A 17,728-nucleotide genomic window follows, 5' to 3' on the forward strand; every position below is an offset into this window, starting at 1 on the left:
TCTTACATGAGATCTACAAAGCTAGTTTGGCCAAACGACGGACATAGGTGAAAGCTGTTTTTGAACAGATGGATAACTGCTGTTTTTTGTGTGTTCTGGCAAATTAAAATGTGCTATTTCTCCATTATGTTTTCTAACAAGCTGCTCTTTTCAAACACTTGGGCAAATGATACTGAAAAGCTAAACAGGAATTGTCTAAAATGCATTACAAATAAACTCAGAACTAAGTTACCCAAATTACAGCTTCCTAAACTAAAGTTAGTATGCTGTGGTACTGTACACCATGTGAATGTGCGGCCATACAGTCTTGGACAATGATTATGCCAGATCTCAGATAACTGAGGAGGGTTATGCCTGCTTAGGACTTGGGCAGGAGATCTCCAAGGAACATCCAACATGTTGCAAGTAGTAAGGGTACAGTGGCGTTCTGTTCTCCGAGTCCATATGAATAGTGTTAGGGGGCACAGTGCTGCTGGAGGCTTTCCCTCCCCCCGCCCCGCTCCCAAATAAAACTTAAAACCAAGGATTTCGCCACCATGATCTCATGATACTTTTTGCCAGTTAGCTCTAGTGCCCCAAGCTAATACCAGTTTGGGTGATTATTATACTTTCTACCTTTTTCTCCTCAGTTTAAATAGAATAAATCAGGCAGGTTTCACTTCCTATCCTACACTAATGTCTGATTGGTTGCTAGGCACTGTTGACAATGTCTGTATCCCACCCAGAGGTGACTGTACTTCAGTAGTGGCTGATGTGATTCCTATATGATGTATGGTATATCGATCATTTTGTTAAATGCTTTAGGATCCTAGTGAATGAAAGGCACTACTGTGTATACTATAAATGCAAGTCATCAGTCATTGTCATTACCAAGTAACAGAGTTGCACATATAGAAGTTAAGTATCAGAGGGGTAGCCGTGTTAGTCTGAATCTGTAAAAAGCAACAGAGGGTCCTGTGGCACCTTAGAGACTAACAGAAGTATTGGGAGCATAAGCTTTCGTGGGTAAGAACCTCACTTCTTCAGATGCAAGACTTGCCACAGGACCCTCTGTTGCTTCATATAGAAGTTGTAACATTTCTTGCAGAACATTAATTAATCTTGAAAAAGTCCCTGGACTGGACCTTACCCACACTGATGTGACAACACCCAGAGTAGAGAACAGAATGCCATTTAATATAGATTCTTTCATATTCAAGATATGCCAGATCACTTAAACTCACTCTGGAAATATAGTTACCTTGTAGGTCAACAAAGCAACCATTATTCGCTCAGCAATCATTTATTTACAGATTAGTCAGACACATTAGGAAGAAGAGGAATGTTTGCAAATTTACTTGTGTCGTCCTCTCCTCTTTTAAAACACATACCACGGGACCTTTAACTTCTATCTCGGGAGTGACCTCAGCTTAAAGTATGGTTGCACTCTGAAAAGTGATGACACTGAGGGGCTCAATGCTTATTGTCTCTGCGAGCTAGGTCAGGAAGGGAATTCCATGCATAGGGGTCAGCATAGAGAGGCTTGTAGAGGGAACAGATGATTTGGGTGTTAAGGATAGCATCACTAGTGGAGCAAAAGGAGTGGGAGGAGTCAAGGAGAAAGACCAGAGAGGTAGAGAGGAAGAACTATGCAAGCCCTTTAAGTGAAGGGTCAAGAGGAATGGGGAGGGATCCTAAGGAGAGATTCAAAGTGTGGGGTGATGTGGCCACGTCAATGGGGTAGGAGAGCAATTTTAACAGCCACATTTTTAATAGATGAGATGTGGGGATTGTACAGGACATTGAGGTTTTCTGGGAGGCCAGACTGTACAAGGACAACTCTGCTAGCTGCTGCAAAGGGGAGCAGGCCATAGCTCTGCCTTGACCCCTCCCTGACCTGCCCCTATGGGAAAACTGGTGCTACGGGAGGTACAAGCCTGGAGTGCAAGGACTGGCACTGTGCCCAGCCCTGTGCAGGAGAGAGGCAGGTACATGGTACACACTCCACAGAACGATGCCCAATCTAACGCCGAGTGCTGGGGAATGCCCAGGGGCTCAATAGGAGTTGCCTTTCCCTGTGTCCTGGGGAATAGTCCATTATAGACGTGTGTTATACTTATAATAATTTCAGTAACGTATTCTACTGGCACATCACTTACATAATATAGGCTACACACTCCTTCCAGATGCCATGTACATTTATGTTTGTGTGGGAGTAAACAATAAATAGCAATACAGGGGCCCATGAATAGGGACAGCCTCATAAAGAGCTCACAGCCCATGCATAGAGGCTGCACTTATATGTGTATGGGGCTGAATCCTGAGCAACTGAGCAACAGCCAGTTGCTGTGTGGCAAGTACTGCAGAGTACAAGGGCAGTAGTGATCATAGGCTGCTCCTTTCTTTGTTCATGAGTTTGTGTACCCCGACCATGTTCCCAGGTCATGGTCTTCATGCACCTACCCCCTGTTATTCAGTGCAAAGAGCCATTTCGGTGTGTGCAGGTGCAAGACATGGTCTAAAATGCATTCTAAAGGGAGACACGTAGTCTAGAAAACATCCTTATTTTCTTTGTTTTAGATGATATTTAGGTTACATATAGACTTTTTTCTTACAATTGTCAAGCCATCTTTGATCTTCAGCAAACACATAGGCAGCCTCACATGAATCTATCACCCACATCCTGTTTTTGATCAGCTGCACATCTTGTGGCCCTGAAGAGCTTGGTGTAAGTGTCAGATTGTGGTAAAAATAATAACCAAAGTTTTCTCACTACATGCTTGGACATTTGTAACAGAATTTTCTTTCTTCAGCATATTGGATTTCCTCCATAAGGCTTAGGTTGACTACATAAAAGGCAGACAATAGTTAAGCCTGCACAATAACATCTCCTCTGTTGCAGCTAAAAGACATGTACAATTAACCTTGCTTAGTTCACATTCAAATGCACATAAATACTATGGGCCATAGAGATATGCCAGTTTACGGCAGTAGAGGATCTGGACTTCAATGTTTATATCTATAGAATATTTTAAATAGACTTTTTTTTTAATTATCATGCTGACATAATGCTTAAGCAAAACACCAAGTCTCTCCTTCACACACACACACGCTAGTCCAAACCATTCTGGTCTTTGTAAATACAGTCAGAATGATATTTTCATTCAAAATATTATTTATAAAAGAATTCTGGAAAAAGAGAAACAAAAATATATTTATTTTAAACAATTTCCATGAGTTTACTATCTAGTCTATGTTCTTTCAATACAAAGAGCTACAGTTTAGACTTTGAGGTTGCATTTGACTCAACACAAGTAAAATGCCTGTTTATTGTCATAGGGCAGGGTTCCCTTATCCTGGATCCTTACTGCAAATAGTCCTCATGCACACCAGTAGCAAGTTCAACACCAAGTGCTTTATAAACATTTGTTCTCCACAGCATAAGACTTTTCCTCAGGTCTTTACCTAATACCAAGGCAAAGTGCAGGAGGGAGAGAGAGATCTCACCTCTCTGAGATAATGGACTCCTTTGCCCTGCCTTCCCCTCTCCCTCCTGTCTCTCTTTTAACCATCCTCGCCTGACCATCTGAATTCCCTGGCTGGTTGGTTAATAACTTGGTACTTAACCAATATCTCATCACGTTGGCTTATGAGGGGGTTCTTACCAAGTGCACACAGTCAGCCTTTAGCTACTCACATTATTGATGATGCAAGGGTACAAACTTTCACCTTCAGGTCCAACAGGAAAGTCTGAGAACATCTGTTGCTTGTGGAGATGGTCTGAGACCAAAACCCTGGCTCCAAACACTCTCAAACCTTGGGGAGAAGGAGGTCTGATGAAGGTTGGGTTGCTCCATGTGGAACAACCTCTCAAACTCTGAAGGACTTGAAATCCACATTTGGATCTGAAATTTGTGGTTCTGGCCTATCTCTAGTTCCTCGCTGCTGTTAAAGCGCAGCACAGAATTCAAATCCATATGTTCTGTTAAACTGATCAAGCCCAAATTAAAAGACTGACTCCAGCCAATTTCATTGCTCTGATATATAACCACCAAGGACGTAGGTAAATCCCTTAAAGGGGAGAAAGGATTTAGCTACACAGGGTCATATGTTCGAAGGGCCCCTGATCCATGTACCCACAAATTATCTTATGCAAAGCCCCACCTTTGCACATATCAGTTGCATATTCATTACCTTCCAATTTGTGTGTACTTCAGCACAAATCCAGAGGCCCCTTTCCTGCAACAATATTCTATAGTTTTAATATAAAATGGCACTTTTTACTTGCGAGTAAAATTTTAACCCAGCTATGGAATTCCTGTTCCTAAATAGGGTGAAATCCTGGCCCTGTGGAAATCAATGTACTTCAGTAAGGCCAGGATTCCACTCTACATGTACAGTAGACATGCTAAGAAAGAAAATATTTACTTTAAGTGAAAATCCTGCATTAGGAACTTCCTATACTTAAAAGGCCTGATTTTCAGAGATGGCTTCTAACTTGGCAGGTGCAATTTTGTATGCACAAATAACTCTGCCTGCATATTTGCACCTATATGTTGGATTGTTAGATGTCTAGGTGCTACCATGAGCAAGATGTGGGTCCAATTATTTGCATTTGCAAAATTGCACCTGAAAATTTGGGAACTAGGTTGAAGTGTCAGGCCCTATATGTTCTCAGAGTGGTATTATGGGCATGATTTTCAATCCAGCCTTCACTAGAGCATCACTGTGCCCACAGTCACTTTCACTTGGACATCTAAGCATCTAATTTTTCCCAGAAGGCATCCTAGTGACATTGCATCTAAAAATAACTGTGGGTGAAAAACAAAAACAAAACAAGAAAGCAATGTCTGAAAATACATGCAATGTATCTTAACTTTTTGCCTGTGATTTACTGTGTTGACTCAGAAATGGACTCCAGCTGCAAAAATTAGATTGGATCCAGGTGTGGGGTTATTTGAATCAAGAGGTTTGGTTTTGCTCAGGTTAAGGGCCAGCCAGGAAATTCAGAGCTCAGCTGGATCAAGGGTTGGACTTTGAACCACCAGAGACATGGGAATTTAGGGGGTTAAAGCACATGTTCAATTTTTAGCATAATAATAAACATATATGTTAAACTGAATAAACAAAAGAATGTGCTTCCCATAATAAACAGAGCAATAAAGCTTCCTCCATGTTCATATAATGTTTCCCTTCCCTCAACTTCACATGGAGAATTGCTGTACTACAATTTTTTTAATCCTCTTAGAAAAAAATATAAAAACTATTTGAAATGTTGGTTCACAGCTCTTGTTGGTTTAACAAGCGTTGGGTGGCTAAATCACCTTGGAAGATGTGCCTTTGAAACAAATTTATCAACTAAAGGAATATTGGGTACAATGGAGGATATTTCTTTGACTTTTTGTTTGTTTGTGGTGGTGAAAGTTGCTGGTTTGACTTGGATGTTTTAAACACAATTGAAATCTTGTTAGAGAAATGTCTGAAGTATTAACTACCTCTTAATGCTCTTTTTTTGTCAGTTAAAACCAAGTGAGTCATGTAAAACAAAAGATATTCTTAAAGATAATTATATTAACACTTCTTCCATCTATGCTATGTTTTGAAAAGTTTTGCCGCAGTTTAGAGGACTTAATTTGTGCTTTATCTATTATAAAAGTGTTATGCACATATAATACCTGATATATACATAAAGTGTCTCCTTTCCTTCCCATTCTATATCCAAACTGATTAAATAATTTCCTATAATCTTGGGTAAACTATCCCTTCCATCTTCATTCCATAAACTACAGAAATCTTTAATCCTAAAAAAACCTAGACAATTGCTGACCCTTTTGTTTCCGCAGCAGTACACCAAAATACTGTAGATAGAATTCCATGAAGTCCTTAAGAGTGCAAGCTTGTTTATGAGGTTTGAATCCCAAAAGGCACACTCCCCTGACACTGATTTGTAAGGAGTTTTCGAAAGTGAGACTGAAATCTTGCAGTCCATTCAGAAACAAAACAAAATCCTATTGGTAACTGCAGGACATCCCATGAGAATGGCATAGGAAGGGATGGACTTATTTCTATGGGACCTTGAAGAAGGAGAATTCATTTGATGTACTGTATTTAGGTCATCGTTCGCTGATCAATATTTTCTCAAGACTGCTGAAATTCTGCTATGCTTCTTTGACTGCAACAATCTCAATTAGTGACAGTGAAGAAGCATAACCTTTAAATTACTTGTTACTGAGCCTGATATATGCACAGTACAGGGAAATATGTTTTCAATAAGCCTGATTAGAATTTCAGAAACAAGTGACAGGAGTTAGAGACATGTCACTATAAGCAGGGATAACGGGCCCACCTGAGCTGTCACAACAGGGTCTTGAAGCGGAGAAAACACAAAAGCAGTCAGACTACATCACTAGTTTTCCAGAACCTTGTGCTGCCATTCGATTTTTCCTTTTTTTTCTATTTTCAATCAGTTCACCCTGGAAGACTCCTTTTCTGGCATTTCATTCCAAACCACTGAAATGTGTTCCAAAACCTTTGTTACCAAACTACTGCAATGGATGTTATTTTGTTCTGTACACACCTGTCCAATATTTCTTTGGTGTTCATCATTTCAATGATCTTTGTCATCACCACTGCTAAGTACAAGGTCAATTCATGTTACTGAAGCTAACGTCAATCCGATACCAGCAGCACCAGAAAGCCACTTCCTCTCTCTTTCTATACTACCGTGCAGCTGCAGATCAAATAACATACCTCAGTTGAATACCTCCCCCAAACATACTCAAATCATAGTCCAAGGAGTGTGGCTCTGCAGTTGTCTCATATTTCAGATACCCCCTCCATTTTTTAAGCCAATAACCCTTTATGCTTTTCTCCACCGGTTCTTTTTAGAAAACTGAAATGTTTTGACTCCCAAGTTCATTTACATTCAATGGCCCCAGTTTGTTCCCCCTACCCAGATGAATGAAACACACACCCTGTGTTTTAAAAGTTCAGTAACTCAGCTATTGTGGCCAGTCTAGTGTGAAAACAACAGACAATGGGTACTGAATGAGCTGCCATAGTAGAAAAGCTTTGGGTTGTTATCTGAGGAATCACGTAAGTTTGTGAGTGACCCTAGATTTCAAATTCCCCGTGACAGTAAAGACTTACCATGACATATCAGTGATTTCAACCATGAGGACCAGACAGGTCTGATAAAGTGTGGGCCATAGGTTATGATGTGTATTAAAATATTAGCATGAAGAGACAAGAAAAATCCCAATGATATCCTAGGAGTTACTGCTACGGGCCCTGCAGCGTGTGCATGCTGTCCTATGGGCATGACTGACTGGAGAAATGTGCTCGCTAACTTACTGACTGGAAAGACAATTGCATTTAAATAAAAGTCCCTAGTCTCTGCTACAGAAACTCAAATATACCCTAGTCTGAGCCACAGCTCAGGCAACAAGGTTAACAAACATACAAGTAAATCCTTCAGACTTCTAGTTACTGCACTTCTTTTCACAGTTTTGTTCTTCTGTGGTGTGCACATTTGTATATGTGGGGCCTGATCCTGCTCACAATGGGACTTCTGCCAATGATTTCAGCAGCAGCAGGCCCTTTAATAAAGTTCTTTGAAGAATATAATATTTGGCTCGCTAACGTAGGAAATAAATAGCTGTAACTCTCACACAGAGTGGACTACATTGGTAACACGAGGGTCGATGAGAAGGTGCTGCAAAGCTTTTCCACATACCAAAGTTAGTCCCTGAAAATCTGTTCTGTACTAACAAAGCAGGGTTCACAGTGTGCTAGCTGCGTTCAAGAATAATGAAAAAAACCAGCACTTTAAATAATGTCAGTCCTGTCATAAGGTTATGTCGGGGGAAAACGTGTGGCTGGGTGAGTCAGTATGAATCCCAGGCACTATGTGGTTTTACTGCTGCAGTTTCTGTCTATGGATACTAACACAGTCCTTGCTACTGAAGAAGATACTTAAGATGTCAGACACGACTTTCTTCCTCTTCAACTGCTCGGTGAAGACCTGGAATGAATTTTAAAAGCTGCTTTCGGACACTTCCTCTCCTATTTTTCCGTGGGAGTGTTCCAAAAATATTTGAAAAACTGCCTCCATCCCATGACGGCGACATTGATCCACTGCTAGCCAGACTGATGCTTCTGTTCCTCCTCAGTGAATATTTCCCTACTGCAGTGTCATTGTCCCTCGAAAAGAAGCAATCATCATCTGTGCTCGACTGTCGGCTCAGAGTCTCATGAGCAGAATCCTCAAAAACATAGGTCTGGTAGAAGCTATCCTCACTGTCCACTGTCATTGAGCTCAGCTGGCTTTTACAGCTGCTTTCGCTGGAGAATCGGGGCTTAATTGGGAAGGCAGGCCTTGATGAAGCACCACCACCAAATAAATTGGACTCCAATTCCAGGGTGTCAAAGTTGTTGTCATTCACCTCCCCTAGGAAAAAAAGGTATAAAAGGTATAAAAGCAGCGACATTATACAATGTAAATTACGTAAAAACCAGAGCACAGGAAGTTTCTGTATCAAAGATAATCTACAACTTCGCAATCTGAACTTCCCGAAGTGTCATTAGAGAGATATGTTACTGGCAACTGACGCCTACATGTTTGGCTAATTGAAGAGAGCTGCACAAGGCACGTCAACAGTTTTATTTTGTCTCCCCTAGATTTCTCTGTTCTTCCTTACTGTCATGGTATCAGCTTTTTTCCAGCCAGGAAGATGGGGAAGAGCCCCATGGATTTATCATGCCAGCTTAGAACATTGATCTATCAAGTCCAGTGTCCTGCCTCAGGCATTGGCCAATTATTGATACTTTAGAGGAAGGTGTATTAGTTGTGTACCTATCGCTTCCCCCTAGATAAACCGAATGAAGGTCATTCCCTGGGTCAGTCAGTAAAGGAAGGGAGGAAAAAAGTGTGTAACCAATGCCAACTTCTGTTTTCTAGAATTCATACAAATGACCTTTTGTTCTGCACCAGCCAAGGAGACAGACATCCCCATTCATTAATCCCTGAAACAGTTTTTCCACAAAATGCCCTCATTAACAGGGAAAAAGAAGCCAAATGAAAATCAGACCCAAGCAAACACCTGCTTTCGACTGAGCACACAGAATTTCTGCCGAAGAAGCTGTGACGGTCATGAAACGTCCTGTGGTTTCCTAACAGGAAATCAAAACTTACCATGCAGCAAGCGTTGTTCCTGTAATTGCAGCGATCGGAACTCCACCCATTTTTCCTGCAAAGTTTGCTGTGAAGGGTAAATTGTGAATGATGATTAGCACTAACTTTCACAATGTCAAGCTTGTTTAGAGAAATGGTGTATTCAGAAAAACTGCAGCTTAGTTCTAGGAAGCAGGTACTTTCAATAAAGTGCATGTTCTCTTACCAGTCGTATTAACAGAGCCTGCTTGAAAATTAGTAAGTTTCTCCCAGAAACAAATTATTCAGTTAATTTTTGTTTGACTTTTGCTGATGCACCTAACACATGCTATTATGGAGTATTATCTGGATTCTCTTATTACCCATAGATATGATAACACTAGTTATTGGAAGTCGGGCTCACCTCCTACAAGAAGAGAACGCAAAAGTTCAGAGGCATGATACTATAACTACCTGTACCAACAGCATTTGAATACTATCTGCACATCCCATAATAGAAGCAGCATCTTTGAAGGAAAAGCCATAGCTGTAGTGCAATAACTATATAATAATCACTGGCAAGGACAGTGAAACTCATTTGCCAAAAGAAAGGCTGGGGGAGAGATTATCTAGTTATTTGGGATAAGAAGATCTTCAGAATTTCCAGCATTGGTTGCTGTATTAAAATTGCCAGTCAACCCACTGTGATGCCAGCATCACGGGCACTGTGGTCTGGATATTGAAAAATGCTCAGCTACCATTTAGTCACCAAATTGAATGACCAGATTTTTCAAAAAAGCTCAGCACATCAGGAGCCTAACACTGATCTCTTCTGGGACTCTGTCCCCAGTCGTGGGTGCTGAGCTCTTGAAAACAAGGCACATGTGCTTCTATAGCTTGTTCTGCCATGAGCAATGTCCTGATGTCATGGTTAGCAACAGCACTTTCAGTCTGATGCCTATAAAGGATCATCTATCCTGATGTTGCTCAACATTTTTGCTTCCTCCCTGCTGCATGCTTATCTAGACATCTCAAATGCAGTTACAGATTTTAATTAAAACAATAAAACCTGTACCATTTTACTTTAAGGTGGATGCAATAGGGCCATCTGCAATGATGTAAATGAACTCAGTGTACCTATAAATAGGTAGCCAGACGCACCGTTTCCGGATTTACATAGGCAGAAGCTTGATGTTGAATACAAATGCAAATTTTTGCTAATACCACATGTGTGCAGACATCTGTGTGGACTGTTGTTTCAGGGGCAGTCATATTAGACTACCGCTTCCCTTCTTAATGACTAGAGCTAAGGGGATAACTGCTTTTTGGTTTGGTGGCTGAACCAAAAAAAACCCAAATAAAATTAGTTTCAGGTCGACACAAAACAAACTGAAAAATGTCTTTCTTGCTGCAGTGAAAAACAAGCACTACTGAACTTTTGCAAATGGTGATTTTCAGAGGCCTATAATTTGGCCAAATCTGGGTGAATTCTCATGAGGGCAGCATGACACCTTTTATTGGTTATTCAGAATATCCAAGATTTTCCTTATTCTCATCATCACCACATCAGAGTCCCAGCTATCCCCTAATTATGGTTTCTGGCACCTAATTGAAATTTGGGAGCACTTGGACACTCAAATAAATGATGTGCATCCATCTGTTGCTGCCAAGATGCTAGCTAGACTTCTCTTCAGTTTGTTGGCCCAAAAGTTTAGAACACATCTCTCTAACAATGTGCTTACATGTTCAGTCCCTAGTTCTGTAAAAAGGTTATTTGTACCAATCTGGCAGGTTATGTCAAAAACCAAAACAATTCTTAAACTCTAAATGTGCTTATTCGGTTTGCAGTGTATTTGTAGCCGTTTTGGTCCCAGGATATTAGAGACACAAGATGGGTGAGGTAATAAAAGATATTCCCTCACCCACTTTATCTCTCTAATTCTGTTTATAATGACTCTTTGTACTTGTGGTTACTTATCACATACTTTAGTAGAGTCTCAATTATAGAAGCCTTTTTGGGGACAGGTCTTTTATAAACAAAAAATTGGTTTCTTACTATTGTAACCACACTAATATGAAACCAGTGGGCCTAGGCCCACACCCTCTCAATACTTTGATATATGACAACTATTTTGTGAGGTAGTGGTTTTGCACTTCTGGGAAACTATAGTTGATATATTAACCCCCTTCTTGAAAACAGGGCATATAGTTAGAGATGCAGCAGTTTTGCTTTATCAGTGACTTAAGCTTAGAGATGCTGTGGTCTATGCTGTGAGGCCACAGGATGTTCAAAATGACCGGCCCTATTAGCACCATCATGGAGCATTACAATGTGGTCTGCACGGCAGCAAGAGGACTAGCCATTTTGGAAGCAGATAACTGCTTTAATTAAATTCTGAATGAGGGCAGAAAGAGGGGGATGGGGTTAGATTCTGAATCTGGAAGGGGAAAGGAGAGAGATGAATTTCATATTTAACAAATCCACTTAGCAAGGCTAGAGTTCGGCTGCTAAGAAACAGATTGGGGATATTTTAAATCCATCACTGTAAAGTAAGTAGCTCTGTTCCACCTACTGTTTGTCAAATCAAAATGTACATGGGTATATCACAAAGCACAGTAACTTTATGATGTTTTTCTTAGGCTCAGATGCTTTTCAAAGCTTTTATCAGAGAGAGAGAGAGAGAGAGAGAGAGAGAGATCTCAATTGTCAGGCTGTTTATCCCAGCCTGTACAACTAACAGTAATGGACTCTGTAGCGGTACTAGTGACTGCCGACATAATAATCAACTACTGTGGTCTCATTAATCACAGCAATGAAATGTCTGGCTCCATGACTTGGCTTATTTCTAGTTCTTTCTGGACTAGGTGGTGGTGGCTGCTTGCATACTTAGATGATTTAATCGAAGTTGGGGTTGCCATTCCAACATCAGGGTCATTTGGAGGTCAAACTCGGGTGGTGGCCCCATGTGATGTAAGCAACGTGCTGGGCATGTGTAGTTCCCCTACCTCCCTCTACCTTCCTAAATCTCCTAACACTGAGGGACAGGGCAGAACATGGTAGATTGCATAAAAGCATCACTGTATATGAAGGAACTTTGCCTCAGAGCCAGCGTTGCAGAGGAGCACCTGGTAAATATTATTATTATTATTAGAGTAGCTGCATTACATAGCACCCAGAGGTCCCAAAGGAGAGTGAGAGACAGTCCCTGCCTTTATATTCTAAATGAAGACAATAAAGGAGAAACAGAAGCACAGAGACTTGCCCAAGGAGACACAGCAGGCCAGTGGCAGAACAGGGAACAGAGCCCAGGTCTTCTGACTTCCAGTCCAGTACCCTATCCACTAGACCATCCTGCCCTGAGAAACCCAAAGAAAGCCCTGTAATTCATTGGGAGATTAGATGTATTTTAATAGTTTTAAACAGGCGCTTTCTACTTACTACTTCTAGGACACTTTAAAAACTTAAATTCTTGACTAAAATTAATCTGTTTAAATTACAAACACTTTAAAGGCCGAGTACTTTCCTTGTAATAAGAGAGTAAGTGGGCACCATTGTGGTCTCAGTTACACTAATGTAAATCTGGGACGTCTCCCCTGAAATCATTAGTGTCACTTGTGAGAGGTGAATCAGGCCCAGCATTATTTAAAAGAAAAGAAAAACAGTAAAGAGGATGGGTCAGATTCTGCTCTCAACTACACCAACTCCAGATATGCTGACACTAGTGAATAGTTTGACTACACCAGACAGGTATGTTAATTGGATCAACTTGATGACTTAACTTGTATGCATAGGGTATGTCTACACTGCAATTAAAAACCTGCAGCTGGCCCATGTCAGCTGCCACGGCTCACTCAGTTGGAGTCAGATGTAAACACACACACACGCATGCTTAAGTTCAGCATGCATTTTTTGTTTGGTTTTCTGGTTGTTTTTTTTTAAACTCTTTATGAATGCCATGTCATGGTACAAAACTGCTGGTGGTATTTGCTAAATACAGATCAAATTAAAAATCATACCAACTCTGTTAATAAAAAATGAATCAAGGTCTGTGTCATAACACCTAGCACTTGCCCATTACTGACACTCACATGGCAGAGATTATTATAGGTTTACAGAAGTAGAAGTAATTCTATCATCTAAATATTTTAGGTGCTTATATGGCCCTTATCACCATAGTATTTGAGTGTCTTACAAAAGCCTGTGATGTAGGGAAGTGCTATTATCCCCATTTTTCAGGTAGGCAGCTGAGACAGAGACCTGCCCAAGGTACACAGGGTGTCTGTGGCAAAGCAGAATATTGAACCCCAATTCCCCAAGTGGCAAGCTAGTGCCCTAACCACAGTACAATCCTTCCTCTCAATCAGTCTTGAAAACATCATCCAGCAGCTTTGGGCTATCCTGAGTCAGCAAACATTCCTTAATTCTACTCCTCACACATACTACGTATGAACAATGTCCCAAGCTAGATGACCTTAAGCAGATGATAAAATGAGGGCCTGGGTATTTTGGGGTTCCCCTTGTGGAGAAGCATCCTCTTCACAAAGACTGCCAACACACCTGGTATCCTCGCTGGCAGTAGAACTAGCAAGGTCAAAGACATAGGAAATGAACTAGCCTCTCAGAACTTGAGGCAGGAGGGGTTGATGCATATTGGCAGGGCAATGCGAGATGTTGCATTTCCATTGCCAGTTCCTTCTTTGTCTGCAGAAAAATAGATGACTTCGGTCTTCAAGAAGTCAATCTGGCACTTTTTACACATAACATATTTACATGAGACATACCGCACTTAAAAACCACATATTAAATTACCTTCAATAACTGCAGCTTGGTTTCAAGTTCCATTCTCCTAACAATCCTGGCTCCATTAACAGTCTCTAATCTGTAAAGAACAATTGTTTTCATGGCTGAAATGTACAAAGACCATTTAAGCATGTATGGGTATTACATTACTACTATTAGTTAATGTTTATACTGCAGTAGCACACAGAGGAGTCAGTAGGCACAGTATCAGAGGGGTAGCCGTGTTAGTCTGAATCTGTAAAAAGCAACAGAGGGTCCTGTGGTACCTTTAAGACTAACAGAAGTATTGGGAGCATAAGCTTTCGTGGGTAAGAACCTCACTTCTTCAGATGCAAGAGGCACAGTAAATACCCTGAAGAGCTCACAATCTAAAAAGCAAGAGGAATATGGAGGGCTGGGGAGAGGGATGCAGTTAGGATATATTATCTCTCTCAAATCAGGTATTTTAAGGAGTGATGTGTTTCCTGTGTTACAGAGGAATCCAGCCACTTTGTAAAATTCCAAACACAGGAGTGTGGAGAAGCAGGAGAGGATGAAGAGAGAGTATGGGCCAACATCCAAAGAATGGTAAATATAAAAAAGGGGATCCCAGGGCCAACGGGGACAAGGAGGTAAGTGTAACAGTCTTGACTAGTTAGTCTTCCTACAAGTTTTACGTCAACAGGCAGTGAGAGAACTAACACTACTTACCACAAAGATCCAAGTGTGTGAGTGTGAGATTGAGAGGGTCTTGTAATGGCCTGGGAATTCTTCCAATGTATCATTCTATAAGTGCCTGTGACAAACAGCTTTGTGCTAATCCACTGCGAGAACCTGCCTACCTCATGCTCAATAGTGCTTGCAAGAGTAGGGTGACAAGATGTCCCATTTTTTAAGGGACTGTCCCGTATTTAAGCCCTCCTGCAGGTGTCCCGAGTTTTGCTTAAAAACGGGCAAATTGTCCCATATTTTCTGCCTCCCCTCATCAGTACTGGCAGGTCCTGCTGCTGGCCCGATCCCTCTTTGCCAGCCACCCGCCCACCAGTGGTGAGTGGAGGGGTCCTGTGGCTGACAATGGGGGTGGGTGTGCAAGGCTGGTGGGGGGTGAAGCTGCAGCACGTGGGGCTGGTTGCTCCCCAGTGCTCTGTCAGCACAGCCCCCACTGCATGCTGGCTCTCGACCAGCATGGCCCTGCCCCCTGTTCCGTTTCTGGCCAGGGCAGGCTGTGAGCTGTGGCGGCCGGTGAGTGTGGGCAGGTGCCAGGCAGCACCTGGTTATGTGTCGCCTGTGCTGCCCACCCATTGGCCCTTTACATGTTCCCCTTCTCACTGTTCTCTCCCTGTTTTGCCCTTCTCCCTTCCCCCCAACCCCTCTGCTCCTCCATATCCCCCCTGGCAGGGCGCGTCCCACTCCTAGCGCTGTGAGGAGAACCAGCCCCTGGTCAGAGCGCTCAGCTCACCAGCAGCCTGGCTAGCAGGCTCCTTCCTTCCCCCACTGTCTCTGGTTGGGCCAGCACCCCAGGAAAGTCCAAGACCCTCCTGCCCTGGGTCCTGCCCACAGGGGGCACGGGGCTGCTCTAGCCCCTAGGCACCCTCCCCTGCTGACCCACCTCTCTGGCCAGGCTGAATGCTGAAGCCCCTTCAGTCAGGTTCCCTGGGCCCTGGTGCACAATGCATCCTTAAGGCTTAACCCCTTCCTGCCCACACTATAGCCGGGGGACAGGAGGCGGCTGGGTTATGTCGGTGGCCAGCAGCGGCCTGGAGGTGTTAGCTGCCTTCTGACACTGTGTGGGCAGGAAGGGACAAGCTATTTCCAGCCACTGGGGGTGGAGGAGAGAAGAAGAGATGAGCTCTGCAAAGACACAGGCCAGGTTGTCCCAGCAGCAGGGGCGGAGGAGTTGGGGGGGGAGGGAGAAGAGGGAAGGAAGCAGCTCCCATCCCTTCCATCCCTCACAGTGCCAAAAGGCTGCTGCTGGCCACATTCTGGTATGAACCCTGGCAGAAATCTGTGGGGGGAAGGGGCATGTGACCCTGATTGCCCACAACCCCCTGTGTTGCCTCAGGAAGATGTGATGCCAGATATCAGGAGAGGCGAGTCTGTCTCGGGGGCTCAGGTCAGTCGGTCACTCCCTCCCCCCATATGAGAGAGGTGTATGGGAGTGTGTGTGCATCACCTCTCCCCATGTGTATGGGGGAGGGGAAGGGTGTGTGTGTCACCCCTCCCTGTGTGAACCCTAAAGTCTTAAAGATAAGAAGAATCCAACTGCTCAGTATTTCTTTTTAACGGGCTCAGTCAACTTGATGTTAATTTGAATGTTTGTACCGCATCATTCTGATTGACTGCCGCGGAACTCACTTGAATACGAGTCATTTTACCAGGTGTCCCATATTCACCATAGGGAAATATGGTCACCTTATGCAAGAGCAGGGTTCAATTCTAATTTGGGCAATTACATTCTGCATATTTGATGTGCTATGGTAACGCTGCACTTCTTGTCCTAAACTGTCATGTAGTGCGGCTCTATGATTTTGAACTTGCTATCGTGTTCCTGCCTACAGGCAGGACGGTGGATCTTATTTCATCAGCAGAATTTGATTTAATCATTTTTGCCTTAGCATCAGAAACAGCAAATGGAGCATCAGGAAACAAGTAAACATTTCTTCTTAGGCTCATAGTGTGAGAAGGGATTAAACTAAAATGTTTGAAAAAAACACTTAGTTACCTTAAATAATTCCCTGAAGATTTTATCAAGTCCACCATTTGCTTGTGACTAAAACCTTCAGTGCTCACTCCATTGATATTGGCTAGAATATCACCTGGTAAATTTAAATACAAATAAAATGAACATCTCAGGTACACACCATTCTTTCCACAGTCTCTAAAACAAAAACTAAATGATACAGAAATAAATGGGAAAAAAAACAAACAGAGCCACAAACCATAGGAAAACATGAATAGTTACCTGTTTGCAGGCCAGAAAGATGGGCAGGACTTTCTTCTTGTATTTTGCAGACATAAGTGCATATTTGCAGGGAGCAAGCATTTTGGTGTTGTAATCTACGTGTCTATAAATATCAAATTGACAGTGTTACCAATATTAAAACCTCAAAATCAATGTAAAAAGTTAAATAGTGTCTGGGCTGTAGTCCACGAAAGCTTATGCTCTAATAAATTTGTTAGTCTCTAAGGTGCCACAAGTACTCCTGTTCTTCTTTTTGCGGATACAGACTAACACGGCTGCTACTCTGAAATCCATCACTGCATAGTAAGTGTTCATCTTATTTTCATTTTTTTCTTATTTTTTGTATTGCATAATGTTTTATTACTTTTGTTATTATCATAAACGAGAAGTCAGGAAGCCTGGGACAATAGGAATAGGTTATTTCCTTCTTAGGAGAGAAATGAGTGGAAACAGAAGAACAATCAATAAATTATCCTTGTTCATTTTGTTTACAATATGTGCCATTCCTACACAACATAGTTTTAAACCAAGATGGCTACTAAACAGTAAAAAGAAAAGTTTAGGCCTATTTATACATTAACTGTAGACAAGAACAACTTTCTGGTTCTAGACAACCTGGACATAGATTATTCTCTTGTTTACACTACAACAAGCTACCATCTTGTAGGATCCAGTTATAACAGTGTAGAGTCTGACACCGCCTGGGAACATGGTTTTAAACATTTTGGACCATATGGTACCATATTTCAAATGTCATTTTAACCATCAGGTAATATTAGATGGGACAAAAGGCTATTATGAGATAACTGAGAAGCAAGGAAAATTGAACCTACTCTTGTCCTAAGTAATTTTTTAA

General features: G+C 42.0%; 1 protein-coding gene across 3 annotated transcripts in view; it reads right to left on the reverse strand.

Annotated features, from left to right (window-relative positions):
* Positions 1–3,174: 3,174 nt before the first annotated feature.
* The window catches only part of CYTIP (cytohesin 1 interacting protein), a 45,857-nt gene continuing 31,303 nt past the window's right edge, over positions 3,175–17,728 (reverse strand). For all 3 annotated transcript variants that reach the window (XM_065561757.1, XM_065561756.1, XM_005296933.4), the window contains exons 4-8: positions 16,873–16,975; positions 16,633–16,726; positions 13,941–14,010; positions 9,173–9,239; positions 3,175–8,428 (exon numbers count right to left, since the gene is read on the reverse strand). In XM_065561757.1, the coding sequence (XP_065417829.1) occupies positions 7,962–8,428; positions 9,173–9,239; positions 13,941–14,010; positions 16,633–16,726; positions 16,873–16,975 (801 nt within the window). In that variant the 3' untranslated portion in view covers positions 3,175–7,961. The remainder of the gene's footprint in view (positions 8,429–9,172; positions 9,240–13,940; positions 14,011–16,632; positions 16,727–16,872; positions 16,976–17,728) is intronic.

This window comes from Chrysemys picta, chromosome 11 (genome assembly GCF_011386835.1).
Source record: "Chrysemys picta bellii isolate R12L10 chromosome 11, ASM1138683v2, whole genome shotgun sequence".
NCBI lineage: Eukaryota > Metazoa > Chordata > Testudines > Emydidae > Chrysemys > Chrysemys picta.